Consider the following 18,642-nt stretch of genomic DNA (forward strand, 5'->3'; position numbering starts at 1 on the left):
CTTCAGTTTTCTTTCAGACACTACACACATCTATCTACAAACAGATCCTTTTTGGACAGAAGTGTCAGAGAAGTATTTCTGGAGAAGTCTGAAGCAGTAATGACCATTGCTTAATAGGTGAAACATCACCCCTGACTGCCTGAAGTCAACAGTGACATTATATATTCTACAAGTTCTTAACTGTAGGATCAAATTATTACTTAATAAGGATTAAATATCAGTAGTAGTTACTTGATGCTAAAGCCTCCCCATACTCCTTTGTCTTCCCTGCTCAGTAGCACCATACAATATGCTTAGCTTCGTGCTATAATCTGTAGACTATTCTTTTAGGCTACTCATTTTCATATTCCTCTGGATTTAATTATGCAGATTATTGAATTTCCACTAGTTTTTCTTAACGGACCAGTAAGAAGAATGAGCTTGATAATTAAATATGCAAATTAAAGGCAACTCCTTTGATCTGTTTAAACAAAAGCTACATAAAGACAGGGCTCCAGAAAAGTCATTTCTCAGTTTACTTGAGTCCCTGACCATAGAGCACTATCAGACAAAAAAATAATTTCTCTTCCTTTAACAGCAACTGAATGAAGTTTTATGGGAAAAAGCAGTTTGATTATTCACACAAGTTATCTGCAAATTACTACTATTTATACTACTTGCAGATTGGCTGGAAAAGGAAGCAGCACACTTAAGTTAAAACAACACAATGTTAAGCACCATTCTCTGTATAATGTCTGTGCTTTTTCAGATCTGTACTGTGTTAAGGTTGAGAATCATCAATGTGTTGAATACAGAGGAAACCTCATAGGGAAGTGTTGAGATATTGGCTTTCTTCTGTGCAGGCTGTGTAATACCCTTGCCTCATCTGCTGTATTTCTTACTGAAGAAACTGGTTTAAATATTTCACAGAACATCAACCTCTAAATACAGGCAATTTAAAACCAACTTGGACTCTCAAAGACATCCTCCAGAAAACTAGTTTCCTCATTGCACTTTTATTCCCATCAAATTAAGCTACTGAATTTCTGTACATAATGTTGGAAGCTCACCTTTGCATATGAAAATTTAAGGATCTTCTCTACTGTAGTAATTTAAAACCCCAGACATAAAATGCCCACGTACTCCTGTGTGCCATTTTAACTGCTGAGAAACTGAAGCAGTATTTAAAAACAAAGGTTAATTTCAGTGCGTGTAACCTAGACTCAGTAGATTTAGTCTATAACAGTATTTTTCACTCTTTTTTCCTAAGAGTTTCTGGTTGGGGTGCCCACTCCTACAGCAGTACTACAGGTAGTTAGGCTTACTACTCTGATGAACTGATAGACTGCAGACCAGTAATCTATGATCAAGAAAATGAGGCTAGCAAGCGTAACCTAACAAGTTTAGCACAGGAGCTTACTTTATGTGCTCTTAACTACCCTTGGACAAAGCTGTAGAGGTTAACTCCTATACCTGATAGTAACCTTAATGCCAAACACCACCGCTTTGAAACATGAGCTCTTCATTCTGGTGTCATGTTTGTTTTTACAACTACTGTTAAAGTACAGTTTAGAAGAGAGTACTACTTGCATCACACCATTTTGTGGTATAGTTGAGTACTGAGTTCAGTTTTGACTATACTAGCACTAAAATTAAAACTTGAACTGTCAGTAACTCGCTATATGCAAGGTAAAACTTTGAAGACTGAATTCAGATATAGATAATAGAGTATCCTTCACGGAAGTGGGACTTACCACTCCAAGGGAGATAAAGCTCCCATTTCTCCACTTGAGAGATCAAGATTAAAATCACGACTGCCTTAGAAATAACTGGTCAACCACAGGATCTGACAGGTACCTGCGCTTGATTCCAAGTGCAGAAAGGCATAGCCATTTGATCTGTAAACTGAAGAAGTTAACAGAGCTGCTAGAGAAGCCCCAAGTGACTTCTTTCTGGTTAAGTAACCAGACAGGTACAGGAAGTCTCACTTGATCATCCTCTCCTGTACAAGCATACTTGTGGTTCTTCCAGGACAATGACAAGATAAGCTGGAAATTTACCTACAGGAGGTAAACATCTATGTGGACAACATGCCAGTTGCTGAGAGTTGCAAGTACCTGAAACACGTGGTACAGGAATTCCCAGAGCCAAAACTGTTGGACATGAAAACTATTAATGAGATCCATCACTACAAGCTTGTCCTTGTCCACTAAGGACAAGCTTCTGCCACTTCAAGGAACATGAAACTTGGATGCAAGTCTGTATAGGCATTATGTTTTCCTTAAGTGTTTCTACCTTAATTAGTATTTTATTGCAAACACATGCATTTGAGTAAAATACTTTACAGAACAGTTAAGCAGCTTCTAAGACAACTGGGATGGGACTTCTGAACAGAGCTTCTGCATTCGCAGGTCAGTAGGGCACACCTAACTGCAACACAGCAATGCCATTGCCCTAGCTGTTGCTGCACTAAATCTCCAGAGACAGGAGGTTTTGCAGCCCCAACTTTTCTTCTTTGGACTTTTTCTTTTCCCTTTCCATCTCTCAAAAGACAGCCACAGTCTGCTTCTTAAACTGAGTTGTAGGAGATGCAGTTCACTGCAGCTTTAAATCCAAAGACTGAATTGCCTTTTTCCTGTCTGCTCTGAAAAATACTGTCATGCATCAAAACAGTGAATTGCCTCACTCACAAAACATTTCAGATAGCTCAGCCACATGACCAGAAATTACCTGCTAAAACAAAAAACAAAAAATGGAGTCTCCCCCAGGATACAAAAATAAAACCTAAAGTGACCCCCAAACAGCTAAAGAATACAAGTTTGCTCTATTGCCACTGAAGTTCCTTACTATTTGTGCAGAAGTACTTTCATTCCTAGAAGGTAGATTCATACTTCAAGGATTAGAATGAAAATGGAAATGACACCTCAGACCTCATAAAATCTGAAGATGAAAGCGGACACACTTGAGACTTTCAGAGGAAAGTGCATAAACTCCTGAGTAGGAAATGGAAAAAGCATGATCTAAATAAAAGAAGCATTAATCTCTAAAATGACTGTGGGGAGAGACCTCTGAAAAGCAAGCGGCAGCAAGCTGTTAAATATTTGAAGTTAATGATTCCAGTTCAAAGACCTTTCTTTTTCCTACTCCCAGTACACAAGCGTTTCTTTAAAGTTGTTACAATGTTAAGAGGAGGATTAATGCTTTCTCCAAGTTACATACTGCACCACAAGGCAAATATATTTCCTGATGCCAGAAAGGATTCCAGATACTGCCAAGGAAGAAAACTCATTTACAAAATTAGTAGATGCATATTCTTAACTACTATAAAATACACAAACCCTCAAAACTCTTCTGACAAAAGTCCTGAACAGCAGAAAAATGTCTTTAACATGTTAGGAACACGAGAGAACAGAACTGCATGCTCTCCTTTCCTCTGGAGAAGCCTTTTTGCATCATCTGTAACTTCAACCTGCATTCCAGCCAATGGGAGAGGGGATTTGGACCCATGGATTTGGGCCAAAGAACATGTAAAGAAACTGAGAAGCCTTCTGGTTGCACTGGGCAGTAGTCAAAGTGCTAGGCTTCATGCTCCCTCTTCCAACATCAAGTGTACAAATGACACAGGGGTGGTTTACTTTCCTCTGCTGAGGAAACAAAGTATACCAAAAGAGCTGTGTAGTTAGTGTGAAAACCACACTATGTTTAGCCACTGCATTTACATTTGTGGAACTCACACTGCCCTCTAAGAAAACCCACTGTGAAGGGCTGTACAGATGTAAGTTTTGCTCTGTTAGAATACTTTCTTAGAGCATGTTTAAAGTGTTCTATTCAAAGACCCATGTTTTGGCAGCATAAAGGGGCATTAAAGTGCTACTAGGTTAGCTCTTTCCTAGGTCAGTAGTGCAGCTCCAGCTTTCAGTTCTCAAGCACTTAAAAGTAAACCCTCACAAGTCCTTTGAGAAATTTCTTAAGCAGTGCAGCTATTTCTGGTGACCCACAAAAATGCCACAGTTCCTCAGCAGCAGTTGAATACCCTGTTCCCTGTACTCAGCTGACCTTGTTTGTGCACCAGCATCAACGAGAGTGTCTTGGCATGAGAAACAGCTATTATGTAAGTTGAATCTGCTGTTGTCAAACAGAAAACCAGCAGTGTTCATTTCAGCTCTACTAGATGTGGAGGGGAAAGAGCAAAAGGAAAGGCAGTATTTGTCAAATGGGGAAAAAAAACAGATAGCAAAAGGAAATCTGCAGGTTTAGGAGACTTTCCACACAGAGCAAAACCACCAAAACTAGAAAAACCCTTTCCCAGTTCTACCAGTCTTAGACAATGGTAACCCATGCCTTTCAGGCTGCAAGAGGATTTATTTGCTTTGACAATTAAGGAGTTGTTACCATGAGGTCTGAGTTATAAGTACAGAAATATACAGAATCTCAACAGGCATCTTCTGAAACTGCGAACATTAAAGTTTAGACAAAACCAGTAAGTGACAGCTGTCTGTTTTAAGACTCGACTATACAGCAAATGCAGTTTGGCACCTTATGCTTACCTGTTTTTAAGTACTGAAATGCTGACCTGGTTTTGGGGTTTTTTTAACTGTCACTGGTTTGGGGTTTATTTCTTTTGAAGGGTGATCATTACTGTACACTTTTCTTCAAACAACCTGGTAGGAAACCACTGACCTCTGAAAGCAGTCTCCTCTAGCAAACTATTTCATACTGCCTGTTTTAGCAGAACACAAGTCCAAGGTATTTTTGAGAGGCTTGCACTGAAGTCGTACCTGAACAGCACTGGGACAAGTAGCTGAAGAACTCTGATAGAAGGATTTCTTTTTTGTTTCCTTTGTAAAGCAGATGGCTACAAACTAAACCCCTTCTCCATGTTAAAGTGGCAGTAACTAAAAGGAAAAAGTTTTTTTTTCCTGAACTAAAGTTATTTAGGGCCAGTAATTCATTGCAACAAATAGTCAAGACCCTGCTAACTAAGTTCTTGTGATAACCAGATCTCTCAGAAACACATCCAGTATTAGAAGATTGACTTAATTAGCACTAAGCACTAGGAATGTATAGATCCTCCTGCTACAAATCAAAAGAGGTTTACAACAGCAATCCTCTTAAACCTAACAGTTTTTAAGTGCAATTTAGGCTTTCTAGAAAAGAGTTGCTAAAAAAAAAAAATAAAATAAATCAAATGTAAGAACTAAGAAAAGCTGGCTCCTTGGCCAAAAACCTAGGTCTTTCCTACATACCAATCCTGAACCTTATTCCTCCACTAACTAGTTACAGTTCCCTCCCCTGTACCTAACTGCTGCCCACATCTTCAACTATTGGCTTAATGAGAAACAGCTCATCTTGTGTCTGGACATGATCTGCACATCTACAGACTTGCCAAGCAGCATGTAACAACTTATGAAGCTCACACAGTAGAAGGCAGCAGGTTCAGGCACCACCTTTCTGTACAGGTGACTTATGAAAATCACAGACCCCTTACCTTGGCCTGAAACTGGTCGTGACCAGAAGTATCAAAATTTCAGCATTACACATGTGAAGCCTCTGTGAAACTGTTTGGATTTCTTTGGAAGCCAGGCTTAATAAAATTCAGGTTGTATGACATCGTCATTCCCTCCTATATGCACCTTTGAGAAGTAAAAGCTTCTTTGGAACTTGGCATTTGTGACAAAACATTGCTAAGCCTCTAGAGAGCAAACAGGTTTCTTTTACAACTACCTGCAAGGAGGATAACTCAGAAAACTGTGATGATAAAGCTACAGAGGTGCTGAAGGCCCCTGGCAAAAAAAAACCAAACCCATCCTTCAATAATTTCCATGTGGCATAGGTATTACTGAAAACCAAACTCATGCATAAAATGGATTTAAAGCACAAAATCCTGGGTTTAACTAATTACATTAAGTCACCTATGACTTTTAATGCAGTCAATTTTATTTATGGTTTTATTTGTTATTTTGCTAAGGGCTCAGCAACAAAAGTCATGCTTACAACCTAGATGCTTTCTGCTGTTTCTGCAAGGAGGACTACTGTTGATAATAAAGGCATTGAGCAAGAGAAAAGGACAGTCAAATAGATATCTCTGGAAATCAGACAGGCAGTTAAATATTGCTAACAAGTGTGAAACCTGGATTTACATGTAGGAGTTGACTCCAGGGAAAAGCTAAAAGACGCTTCCTCATCCAAAATGCCAAGAATAATTCAACCCAGTTTGACAAAATAAATTAAGATGGCATTCTCCTAGGCTGAATGAGAGTGCTTTGAGGTAGCTTGTGCCTCTGTGGGATGTGGACTGACAACTAACTTCCTGTGCCAAATATTTTGATGAAAGATGAGTCCATTTACTAAATGACCTTGGAATCTTAACTGGCCTATTCAAACTTCTCCAAAAAGAGCTATTTAGGTCCCATAACTTGAGACATTTGTCCTATTTATGCTGGAAGTCAGCTACAGGTTAATGTATGTCTTGGTGCATAGCAATAGGCTTTATTTGCTGAAAACCATTCTTATTTCAAAGCCAGCAATACTGTGAAGAAAAGCCATAAAAATCAGTAACTCACATTTAAGTGATCTTGCCTTTGATTTTTTCTGATTTTTTCTAAGATTGCAAGGTTCTCTTTTTCAATGCCTTCATCCTCAGATTTCTTCCCATCAACTGGCTCCTCCTCCTTCATATCATAATGATCCAGATCTTCAATGTCCTACAAGATACAGAATAAAGGAAAATTCATTGTAAATAGCTTAACCATGCTTTTTGTTCAATGAAACCCCCCCAAAGGCATTTGGGGATACAGTCACATAGTGCAAAATAGAAATGGCATCCAGCAGTCACTGATACATAGTGCTGTGCAGTAACTTTACTCTCCCAGCCAGCATTATTCACTGGAAGTGTAGGGAGCCTTCACAATACAAGTGAGACTCATATTCACAACATGCTTCTGGTCACTGAAACAAGCACAATAAAACCTCTGCAAGAGGCTAAGAATACAGTGAATTAGCCCATTAATGTAGGTAGAAAATAGGAAGGCATTTTGAACAGGGCTTGAGAGTCCAAAAGTACCCAAAGCCAGAGTGTCTCCAAGGTGTTTCTAAAAGCAGACTCTTTTTTCCATTGGAATCCTAGCTATATTACACTGCTGGCAAGCAATGATTAATATACCTGGCAGGGCTAGAGCAACCCCTCACGAAAGTTAAATATTAGAAAGCTACATGTACTTCATTCAAGGTGCATTTCAGCTGGAAATTAGATGCAGCAATTTTGGAATTAAGATACAAGGCAAACTCATGCAGTCAAGTATTCTGATTACACAAGCTAACACTACAGTTCTGAGCTCTAGACTAAGACTCAGAAAAATCTTCCACTCTGCATTCTGAGATGGGGTTATCCTGTTGCAGAGCAGCACTTAAGACAAGTCTCTAAGGTGACTCAAGAGCTATTTGTGGAGAGGAGAAGAAGGATGTAAATACCTTGAGATGAAAAATGAAGCACCACAGCAGCCACACCAGCAACCTCTGAGTACACAACTATCAGATCTGCTCCAAAATGCAGTGCTGCACCACACCTGTGGCTACTCTTTATGCACCATCTGTTCTTATGGCAGGAAAACCTGGCCATAAATGCAAACTCAAGGATGTCTTGCGTAGTAAGAAACATATCTATGTGGTTCCTATGATAACACTGCAACAGATTTTACACTGAGTATTCTTTAAAATGCTCATGTTTCTCAAAATAATGACAATAGCTCTACAAACTGTAAAAAGCTTTTCAGTTTAGAAACTGGACTACATTACAAATTGAAGCTATGATTGCCACACACAGTGCCACCTGACAGCTTATAAATAATGACAGACAGGACAGCAAACATACTACCTTTAAAGAAACTCTGGCTTCAATACATGTGATCTGGATCAGGCTAATTCCAGAAAACAGGTAACATTTAGATCTTTTCTAAAGGAAGACCTTTTATTCAGAAAATTAGTTACTCATTCTTGCTAGACACCTTCATTGAAAACCTAAGCGTGAAGTAGTCAAGACAGTTCTCCTATAATTAATAAGTTTATTTATTACAGTGTTTTAAAAAGCAAGCATCCTGGAGCTCTGCTAACATGTAGAAGTAATTCAAAGAGGTGGTTCTCACACAGTAAAAAGCTCATTAAAAGGAGCACTGTGTTGTCAGACAGTGACGTAAGTCCCTTAAAGTTTAGTGTGGCTGTTTCTGATGTTCTTCCATTTCCTTCAAGGTATTCTAGTTAAAAACTAGCTCACCTGTTTCATGAATCAGCAAACTGATTTACTCTTAGCCAGTCTGCTTCTGTCTGGGAGGCACTTTCAATTGTACTGGAGCCAGTTCATATGCTACTTGAAATAGGAGTTAACAGTGCAAACTTACTGATTTGGCACACAAGGTTATGTATTGTTTGACTAAAGCACAAACAGATGTCCAATTCTCTGTATCCAAGTACCTCACAGCTGAGATCTAGGTTTAAGAAGAAAATTTCACTAGGTTTGTGGTGGAAGTGAAAGCTGACATTAAGGTAAACATCCTAATTTTTCAATATCTTTTGCGTTGAACTCTAGGGAGATTACATGTTACAGTTTGGCTTAACAAATAGGCAGCCACTGCAGAGCAAAATGCCAGAATTCTACTAGATAGGACAACAATCTCATATATACACATACTTCACCCATGTCTTCTTCCTCCTCCTCCTCTGACGTAACTTCTTCTGTTGTTCCATTCTGTAACACAACAATGAGGTTTCTGCATAAATTGTGCATACGCTCTTTCCTTTCAAGAAGTCTCCTATCAAAGAGAAAGCACTATACACACAAGTTACACTTAGCAAGGTCTGCAAAGGACTGAAGTTTAATGTGAAAAATACACAAAGACACTTCCCTGGAGTATGACAGTGAAAAGATTTCTTGCATGAAGCAAAGATAAACAGAATGTCACAAAGAATTGCATGCTAAGTTCTAAGAGGAAACTTAGGATTCAGACAAGGATATCCTGTTCTGAGCCACTGACAAATAGAGTAAGCAAATCAAGCAGGTTATAACTCATGATCGACAAAATCAGGTCACAGCTCTACATGGCAGACCTCTAAAAATCAAAAACCTAATGAACTTTAGACCTCTAAAATGGATTTCTGTCTCCTTACCTAGAACTCCTATGTAACAACTACTATCATCTGAGAGCCATTGTTCCTACATTATTTGACTAAATACCAAAGCAATATGTTGAGTTCATTTTTCATGGCTTTCCATTTCAGGATGCCACTTCAAGTTCAGGAAGTCGGAGCTGCAGAAATTCTCAGAACCGTTCATTTTGATATGCTTCTCCTCTGCTTACTCTTCCTTTGGCAAAGAAGAGATCTCACTGCTGTAAACAACGCAGGGGACTAGAGGGATCTTTGGTCTGATTTACTAAGGCAATTCTTATTTAACTTGCAAATTATCTGACTTTTCTGGCTAAGAAACCTGCCATGAGCTTGGTTTTGATTTTCAGAGCATAAGCAAGACTCTCCAAGGAAGCTACTTCCTAACATTACAGGCCTATTGCCTTACAGTTGCACTGCTCTGTGGGTGGCTCAGGGAAAAGACCCATAAGATTACAATTTGGCACATGACCAAAATTAAGCAAGTTATTTGTCACTACTATAGTAATGTCGCCACAGGAAAAACATCTGTTACACTACATGAGTTCTGAGAAGTCATGTCATCCTATCATGTACAAGCAAACCACAATACTATAAACTTACTAAAAATACAAAAAGGAATAGAAACTGTTTTCAGCACAATACAAAACGTTTTAGTCAACCAGAACATTTCACAGCCCTTCACAACTCTTGATTTGTCAAGTGCACAAAAAGTGAACAAGGCATCTCAGATACTCCCTACCCAAAGTAGCAAATGGTCTTGATATCCCATGTCTCTGCAAGGGATTGAAGAGGAAGGAAAACATCAGTAGCTCATCCAAGTGCACACTGAAAACCATACATCCTTCAAGAAAAAGTAAACAGTGTTTAATCACATTTACATCTTGGAAAAAATTTGGGAAGCACTAGGAATGCACAAAGACTGGCTTGAGCAGTATTCATGAAGGAATTACACTGACAGCACTGGTATCACATACACACCTTTCCATCATACAGAAACTGCAAAGTAAATTGTGTAATATTATCACACCATTATTAAATGGATTTGCAAACAACATTCAGATTGGGGACACCATAAAGGAACAGTGCTTCCTATCTCAGTTCTAGCTTACAAAAGGTTTAATCATTCCCACCATCTTGTTTCTTGGAATTGAAAAACTCTTCCTTCACCGCAATAAGGAGGTGCCCATAGCTTTTTGATTTACCTGTCCTGCTGGTAATGGCTGATCTAACATCTCAACATCTGGATGCTGAGGAAGATTATATAGTCTGCAGAGGTCACATATTAATCGCTTCAGCTGCTGAAGAAGCTATAAAAAAGAAAACATGGAAACACTTATTAAAACCAAAGCACAAACCAATACAGTTTGAATTTTCTTCACACACTGGCACTGGACTTTCAGTGTACAGCATTAAAATCTGTATGCACTGGAATACAGTTCTAAGACCCCACTTTTTCTCTGTAGTCATTGTAATAAAATCCCCAGAATGGGAAACCAAAGACATGGCAAGTTAAAGATGGCTCCCATTCATCTCCTCATGTCAAGTGAAGAAAGCCATGAGCAAAAGAATAACATGCTCTAGCAGCATCATCCATTCCAGGCATAGGTGTCTCAGCCACAAATCACTAGAGATTAAACAAACGGTCATATTCCTTAGAGACAAGATGGTCCATTCCAGTTTCCTAGGTTAAAGAACTATGTCTTAAAAAAACCAAAGAGGAACAGTCTGATTTTCCACATCCTGAATCCTTTTACAGCACACTCCAGTGAGGCACTAGAAGCAAGACAAACATTGTACAAGGCATAGGAACCAGCTAACTTTCGGCTAGAGCCCAAGCAGTCTGCTTGCCCTGCTTGCTGCATCCTGTTTCAGCTTGAGGCACAATCTGTTACTACCACTGGTTTTTGTTTCCAACTTTCAGCGTTACATTGACTGTGTTCTGTTAACTGCAAAATATGGAACATCTTTCCTTCACTCTAGGGCTATCCAGAACACCATTTAGTTCTGCAGAAATAAAGAAACAAAGTTTGCTTCTCAATCACCACGTTAATGAAGTGGATAATTTGGGCTGAAAGGCACTTCTGGAAGTCATCTAATTCAACCCCCTGCTCTAAGCAGGACCTAGCATGATTTGGTATGTGTTAGCAGCACATGAATAGACTATCAAAAGGGATAGCAGGTTTCTGCCATGTAGGAATAATTCACATGCATTTCCAGGCTAACTTCACATGCTTGGCTGACATAAAATGAATCCTTACCACACGCTTTGCTGCTACTGAAGAAAAGTGGGCTATCAGTGTATCAGTACTTTCCTTGTAAGACAAACTGCCTAAAGCAGAAACCAAGCAGGAACTCGGATGTATAATCCACAAGGTATTAAAGGAGCAATACCTGCATAAGGTAAATGCTCAAGTGACCAAATACAATGACAAAATTATAAACTAATTACACAGATTAGAATTAATATGAAAATAACAAAATATAAATACATAGATAATATAACTTCTAATGCTCCAGGAGTTCTCAGAAGTTGGTAGTTCTCCTGGACAACATAATGCTGGTTTAGACACAAAAACACCTTGGATTTTTTTTTTGCTTGCTGTGTTAACAGCAATTTGTCTTGCAAATAGAAAACAGTTTAGAACATTTTTTCCAAAGCCCATCTTACATTAGGAGGCCTTTTTATGCATTTCTAACACCGTATGAAAGCATTAATTTTAGGACAGCTTTAATGACATTAACATACTGCTGGATGCACTATGAAGCACCTTGTTTTCTATCACCAAGAAACACGGGCTTCAGTAGTCTAAGTATAGCATATTTATCCTTCCACATACATCTATCTACCTATATACACACACTATATTGATGTAAAAATAAATGAATCAATAAATCTTAGCCCACCACCGAAGTAAACTGCTGAAGAACAATACAAGAGGAAACAGAGGGAAGAAGTAACTGCCGCTTGGAGTGTGACCACTCTGAGCTACCAGGCAGTCTGTGACAGTAACCGGTCTCACGTTCAGCAGCCATGGGCAGTTTCAGAAAATAAAGCACAGCTTCTTCCTGCATTTTGTCTCTATGAACACCAATACATAATTAGTCGCTGCTACACTGGTAGTCTGTAAGAGCCAACCTTCTGTCCTGAAATGCCATCATGTGGGATTAAATCTAAATTCTTAATACAGCAGCAGTGTGCTTAGGGACAACAGCTCATCCAAGTTGTACACATACTTATGTCAGGAATTCTATACTTTTGGCATCTTCTATGCAAATTTAAGCCCTCAAGGATTGGAGAGCATGAGAAGTAAAAGCTGTCCATTTGAATTTAGACCCATTTCACTATCAGCTTTAAAAAGAAAACCTCCAAATCATGTATAGTTGTACTTAACTCATAAAGTAAAGGTTTGAAACTTTAAATTTGCAACTATACCTTCCACTAATATTATTATATTATATATAATGATTATATATAACTATTCTTATATCTATAATACAAGAACCATGAAATTGAAGCAGGATTTCTCCTTTGCATGACACAACCACTAGAAGGCAGCTCTCAGTTTCACTACCTACCATATCTCATGTAATGCTGATGCTCAGGATGTGGAAGGGAATCCAGGAGACACTAGGGGTCAGAGAGAAATCTGTAGCCCCTTCATCTGCTGACTTCAACTTGTTCATTCTGGAGAGTAAAGCAGCTAAATTCTCCAAACCTAATGCTATCTGTGCTGATCACATTCTTAACCTTTCCACATGTTTAGCGTTTTGACAAATGTTCATAGCAAGCAGCACCATGCTGATCCCAAGGGAAGTAACACAGTTTCAGACCCACATAAGATTTTCCAAGAAAAGTGGGCATGATTTTAACAGAGTAAAACATTTTCCTTTTACTATGTCAAATGACTAGGCTTCCACATATACATATCCCTGTCAAACTTTTATGCCTGAAGAGCATGCTCTTCAGCTTTCCAAACAGGTGATACCTGACAAAAGCTACAAAGCAAGTAAAAAGGGCAGAGTAACCCGTAAGAATACTAAATGAGGATACATGTGCTAGCAGTGCTTTGAGCACACGGTCGCTGTGCTCTGTTGAGCTCCTGGAAGAGTCCAATGCAATTTCCTATCCAAAACTTGACTGTTCCAATAGCTTTATGAGTTCAGAACAACATGCCACAAACTATCTCCTAGCTGCAATATATTAAATACTAACTGATTTTGAACATTCTAAAAGTCTAAACTGAACAAAGCAAGTTTTTAGGAGACAGCATGATAAATCAGAAGCCTCTGGATTTCTATGTGTAGTCCCTTATCCCTTCCTACCTGACTCCAGGAAGTCAGTGTGTAAGTTTCTCCAACACTGTTGAAGGGGAGGGAAGGAACTGCAAAGGGAAAAGTTGTAGGGAGAAAAACCTAACCCAAACACACAAAACCAAGCCCCTTGAGCAAAAAAAAAAGAAGTCAGATTTTAGAGTGTAAGTATTTGCCTCTTCAACCACTCCAATGTGTTTCCATCTTGGCATAACATGATGTGGGGTAGATTCCTGAGAAAGCAATGGGCCATCCACAGGAGTCTATTACATCAACCCATCAGCTTTTACCTGGGCAAATACAATCTTGATATCAGAAGCTGTTTTCTTAAAACGTACAGGAGCACTCTATGTGCAGATGCAATTCAGCACAGCAAGTCCTATGCATGTTTGTGATAAAGCTTTCTTCCCTGTTGCAAGCAAGCCTGTACGTAATTAAACATAGGGAGTATCTTGTTTAAAAGCTTTAGTCTGAAGCTACAGCAGCTTCAAGCTGGAAAAATCTTCTGAAAAGTGTATTTAAGGGAAAAGGTGATTCGGTCATATTTTCTGCTACTATACTGGTGTAGGTCTTCCTAGGCAGATGTCGCAAACACTAAGAGATCTAACATTCTTCTGAATATAGTTTAATCTAAAGTTTAGGTTGTAAGAAGAAAACACACAGCTGACATTATGTCTCCTGTGATCAGACCTGACACAACACATTAAAACCCTAATGTTCCTCTACAGTGCCCCTTTGTTTTTAATTATGGCAAGGCCATGAAGACTCCCACTTACTTGTTAGTTTCCTAATTATTCCTGCTAGAAATCATATGTACCCTAAATATCCTTTAGAAACAGAAATTTACACATCCTTACTGAAGATCAAGTGTGCTTGTTAACATTAGCCCAGAGAACTTTACAGGTCAGTGATTTAATGAGAAAAAACATTTCCAGTTCTTTCCAAGACCAGGCAAATACCAAGACCAGCTCATAATTCGTACAATAAGCAGTATTCTGCAGATTTGCTCTGTATGCATCATGAGCATTCATGTGTTCCTGTACACAAAAATAATCCCAAAATGTTAAAATCATCTGTTAATAAAGATCATTCTTAAGGGATATTTAATATTTGTAACACTGAATCTGGAGAGCAGAACCAACACTTTTAATCGCTGAATTTGTCAGTAGGCTGCACTACTGCTCTTTGTGGAACAAAGTACATTTGTACTGAGATATATCCCTAAGTAATATTCAGGGACACTTACTCTCCCGCAGAGAATGGGAAGTTAATTTTACATACATATGTATAATTTACATATACACACACACACCCTTATCTCTAGATCAAAAGGGTACTCAAATAAGACATAATGCCTGATAGTTTTCCGAAATACAAAACTACCATTAGAATCTGTGTAAAGACCTTCTTTCAACAGCAATCATTCAAAGTCACAACACTGTTATCACTATCTAAGGAATGTTCTGATGCACCAGAAACTATCAAGCCAAGGCGTCTTTACTGAAACCGCAAATTCTTTCTATTAGAGTCATGGTTTGAAGACTACACATGCTCAAGGACACAAAGCTTTTGCCTCCGTAACTATCTCTGTGCGAGGCAGTCTCTAGAAGAGCTGAGTTATTCAGTAGTTTTTAAGTTCTCAAGCATTTCACTGCATAATTACTTCAGAAAACTTTAAACTGTGTGATTATTGGGGCTAAAATTTAACTATTTTTTTCTAAGAACAAGCATTTCAGTCATCTTCCCCTCCTTGCCCCAGATCTTGTGGATTACTTTTGGTTCATACATTTTTTTAGAAGAGAAATTTGTATTTACAAACACCCCCACCCCCCAAAAAACCCCCAAACTGAACTAATTTGATGGCTTAATAATGTGACAAAGCTCAATAAACACCCAAAACAACCAAAACACTTGCTCACCAGAGTATTGCTCTTCTTAATATCTTCTAAACGCTCTAAGACTGAAGTCAGGTTTGGGTCATCTGATTCTACAAACCATATTGGTGATGAAGAGGGGTAAGACTCCTGTTAAAAAACAACACAAAAGACCCAACAAATAAATAAACAAAAAAAAAAAAACACCCCAAAACTATAAAGCTTTTAAAACTCATTCACCCCAAAAATTCCACAACACAGTATTAACATCACCTTTTATCTTACTCTTAAGTCAGCTAACAGAGAAGCTCTTAACACAGCATTTTTAGGCAACGCAAGAGAAGCTGAAAGAAATCCAGCCAACTGGTTCTTCTCGTATTTCATCTGATTTTCATCTTTATCAGATGATGGACATAGATAAGAAACAGTGCTGAAAAGCTTAAAACCCTGGGGATGGGTGGAGCAGGAGGGACAAATGTAGGAATGTGGTAGATGTGATCATTACCAAACTATGAAATCACGATTAGGACACATCAAAGGATAAAATTAGATGGGTGCCAGTTTGTCATAAAAGCGCAGATTCTTCCAAGTAAAAGCTGTGAAGGCAACAACACCTGGAGCCTCCAGATTGCCTCCTCAAGCAACATCATTCAAACAATTCCAGCACTGGCCGTCAGACTGAGGCACCACAGCTCAAATCCATCACACAGTCCATCCACAGCTCCTGCCTCATAGGACAGGCTAACACAGATGCCAAAAATCTGCAATTTGATCTTTGTACCATCAAGGCTCATAGAGGACTTTCCACTATTAAAAGATTACTCAAGCACTATATTATGCACAAGTCTATCGGGAAAGCTTACAGACTAACTCTCTTTCATCATTAAAGTCCTACAGCTGTCAGGCAGGTGCCAAAACACATCTGAATGACAGTGAGATCAGATGGGTTTATAGAAGTACAGATGATTTTCCAGAACAAGCCATGGTTAGGGCACTTACAACACATGGAACAGGCGTGGCCCACAACCGCTCATACAATCCATGACAAGTGATTTTCCTGTCACTCAGCTGCCACAGCATGCAGCCCTTCCAAAGGTGCTTGGAAAACCCTTGCTATGAAAAGAAAGACAAAGTCATTTGCCTCCTTTCTAGAGGCTTCAAAACGCAATTCCATTTCTTTTTTCCTAACATGTTTGGTAACACTGTGAGGATGGAGGAAACCACGTAGCTTCCAGCTCAACAGCAAGTGTCCCTTCATATCACTGACAGGTTTGGATTACTTTATTTTTTTTTAGTTAAGGCATTCTCTACTTCTCACCCATTTAATTAAATTCTAGTAGCTGAGGACAAATTGCTGAACCTCAGCTTTATCACCGAGATATTATCTTCATATCCCCAGGTCTTACTAAACAGCAGGAGGGAATTTTCATTCATTTCCCTCACTGCAGTTTAAAGGAAAAATTCCATATTTCTCATTCCATCAGCAATAAATCATGCTTTATTCTCCAGCACTTGAGTCAAGGTTCCTACTGCTACTGTAATAGGTGACTCCACCACATACTTATGAAGCTACACTCTCTTGACTGCATTATTTTTGCTTTGTAATTTTCAAGACAACTGTAAGAAGTTTCACAGGAGGAAGACAACATCCCTGCCTGAGTATTACTGTCTGGGCTTTAGTGATTCCCAAGCAAACTTAGCCTTAGCAACCTCTCAAAGTGCAAGTCCCAAAAGAAGAATCCAGACCTTCCTAACATAAACTAGCTTCTGTCATTTCAAAGATGCTGGGTTTATCAGACTGCAGAACATGAGTCATTTGAAAACTAGACAAAAAGACAAGCATGTTACAATGTACATTCATTGGCATTGAATGATACAAAGCTTACTGCCTAACTGACCTTCCAGCTGAAGAGCTGAACCTCCTAACAGAAACTGTGTGATTAGATCAAGAACATCAGCTTTGGCAGAACAGACCATCACACTCCAGGGATGTTCTAGCTCCAGAAGTCTAAAATCCCCGCCTGAAAACTGCAGCCTTTGCATACACTTATTTCTAAACAAGCTCAATCCCCCCAAGTTTGTATTTATTTTTTAAATCACAGCCTTCAGAGAACACAATATTCTTGGTACCTTTACGTAAAGACAAACTGTTTATGTCCTTCAGCTTCACTTCAAGGCACACCACAGACCAAGCAGAGACCTTAAGATACCTGTTCTTGATAGGCAAAAAGGTTAAACTCCCATCTGCCACTCGGGACCCAAACTATTATTTTTTAGGAGCTACACTCCACTAAAATCATTCCAGGTTTTGTACTGATATTGTCTCACTCTCATTATTCTTAATGACATGCAACCCACCTGTAAAGTCTTCTGCAATAGTGCAATATTTTTACCTCAAAACCTTCATACTGCATGCTGGATCTTTACGCACAGGACAAAATCAGAAGGGAAACCCTGTTAGCTGTGACACTACTGCCCAAAGACTCATTTGAACCAGCTATTTTTGAGGCCTGAACTGCCCTGGCCAGCTCATTCCATTAAGGGAAATGAAACAGGGTAAACACTACTACCATGACTTGAGATCACACCAACATCCTCATCACTAAATACAAAGAACAACACAAAATCCCTTCCAAGATTTATTGAGCCATCTGCTTCTTGAAATGTTCATTAGGATAAAAATATTCTCCAGATACAGTCAATGTTTGAAATGTGCATTCTCCCAACAGTTATTTTTGGCCTTTTTTAATCAAGCATTTTTATATACATTAGTTCAAGCAAGTCTAATAATTGCAATGATTTCCATAAGATAGATGTCTGTCAGTCTATTGTTCAAAACTGAACCTGGAATCTGATGCTGCTTACAGAGTAAAGCTCAACTCTTCACTGTCTATATTCTTTTCTGACAACTCTGTTTCTCCTCTGCTCACCAGAAGGATTTAATGAATGAACCCACAGTAGAACACTTGTTGGTTCCAATCAGAGTCCCTCTCAGTCTGGGGGCCTATAGAAAAATCTCTTCCAAAGCACTTGCAGCAGACCCTTTGCCAGACAGGGACACGACCGATAGTGCAGATTTGATAAACAAGCAATCCCAGTATGTGTTTAAATACTTTACAGTGCCTACTTGAATGTGCAGATGCCTTCTGTCCTGAATGACAGGCCTTCCTCACTCTTTGCTCTCATTCCAACTCATTCCATTTTTTGCAATGAAGGCAAAAACTTCCAGTTGGTGGCAACACTTTCTAATTCTTCAGACTTACAATGAATATGTTCACTTAAAAATGTATACGGCACTAAGATTCTCAGGGTCTGTAAG

The 18,642-nt window shown here is 38.9% G+C and overlaps 1 protein-coding gene across 3 annotated transcripts in view; it reads right to left on the bottom strand.

The window, feature by feature from the left end:
* Positions 1-18,642, bottom strand: part of UBE2Q2 (ubiquitin conjugating enzyme E2 Q2) — a 44,848-nt gene that overhangs the window by 14,030 nt on the left and 12,176 nt on the right. The window contains exons 2-6 of one of the 3 annotated variants that reach the window (XM_080626797.1): positions 16,323-16,436; positions 15,369-15,473; positions 10,341-10,445; positions 8,663-8,719; positions 6,543-6,683 (exon numbers count right to left, since the gene is read on the bottom strand). In XM_080626797.1, coding sequence (XP_080482923.1) covers positions 6,543-6,683; positions 8,663-8,719; positions 10,341-10,445; positions 15,369-15,473; positions 16,323-16,436 — 522 coding nt within the window. Of the gene's footprint in view, positions 1-6,542; positions 6,684-8,372; positions 8,460-8,662; positions 8,720-10,340; positions 10,446-15,368; positions 15,474-16,322; positions 16,437-18,642 lie in introns of all 3 variants that reach the window. The other 2 variants (XM_080626799.1, XM_080626798.1) reach the window with 2 other exon arrangements.

This window comes from Psittacula echo (assembly GCF_963264785.1).
Source record: "Psittacula echo genome assembly, chromosome: 10".
Taxonomy (NCBI): domain Eukaryota; kingdom Metazoa; phylum Chordata; class Aves; order Psittaciformes; family Psittacidae; genus Psittacula; species Psittacula echo.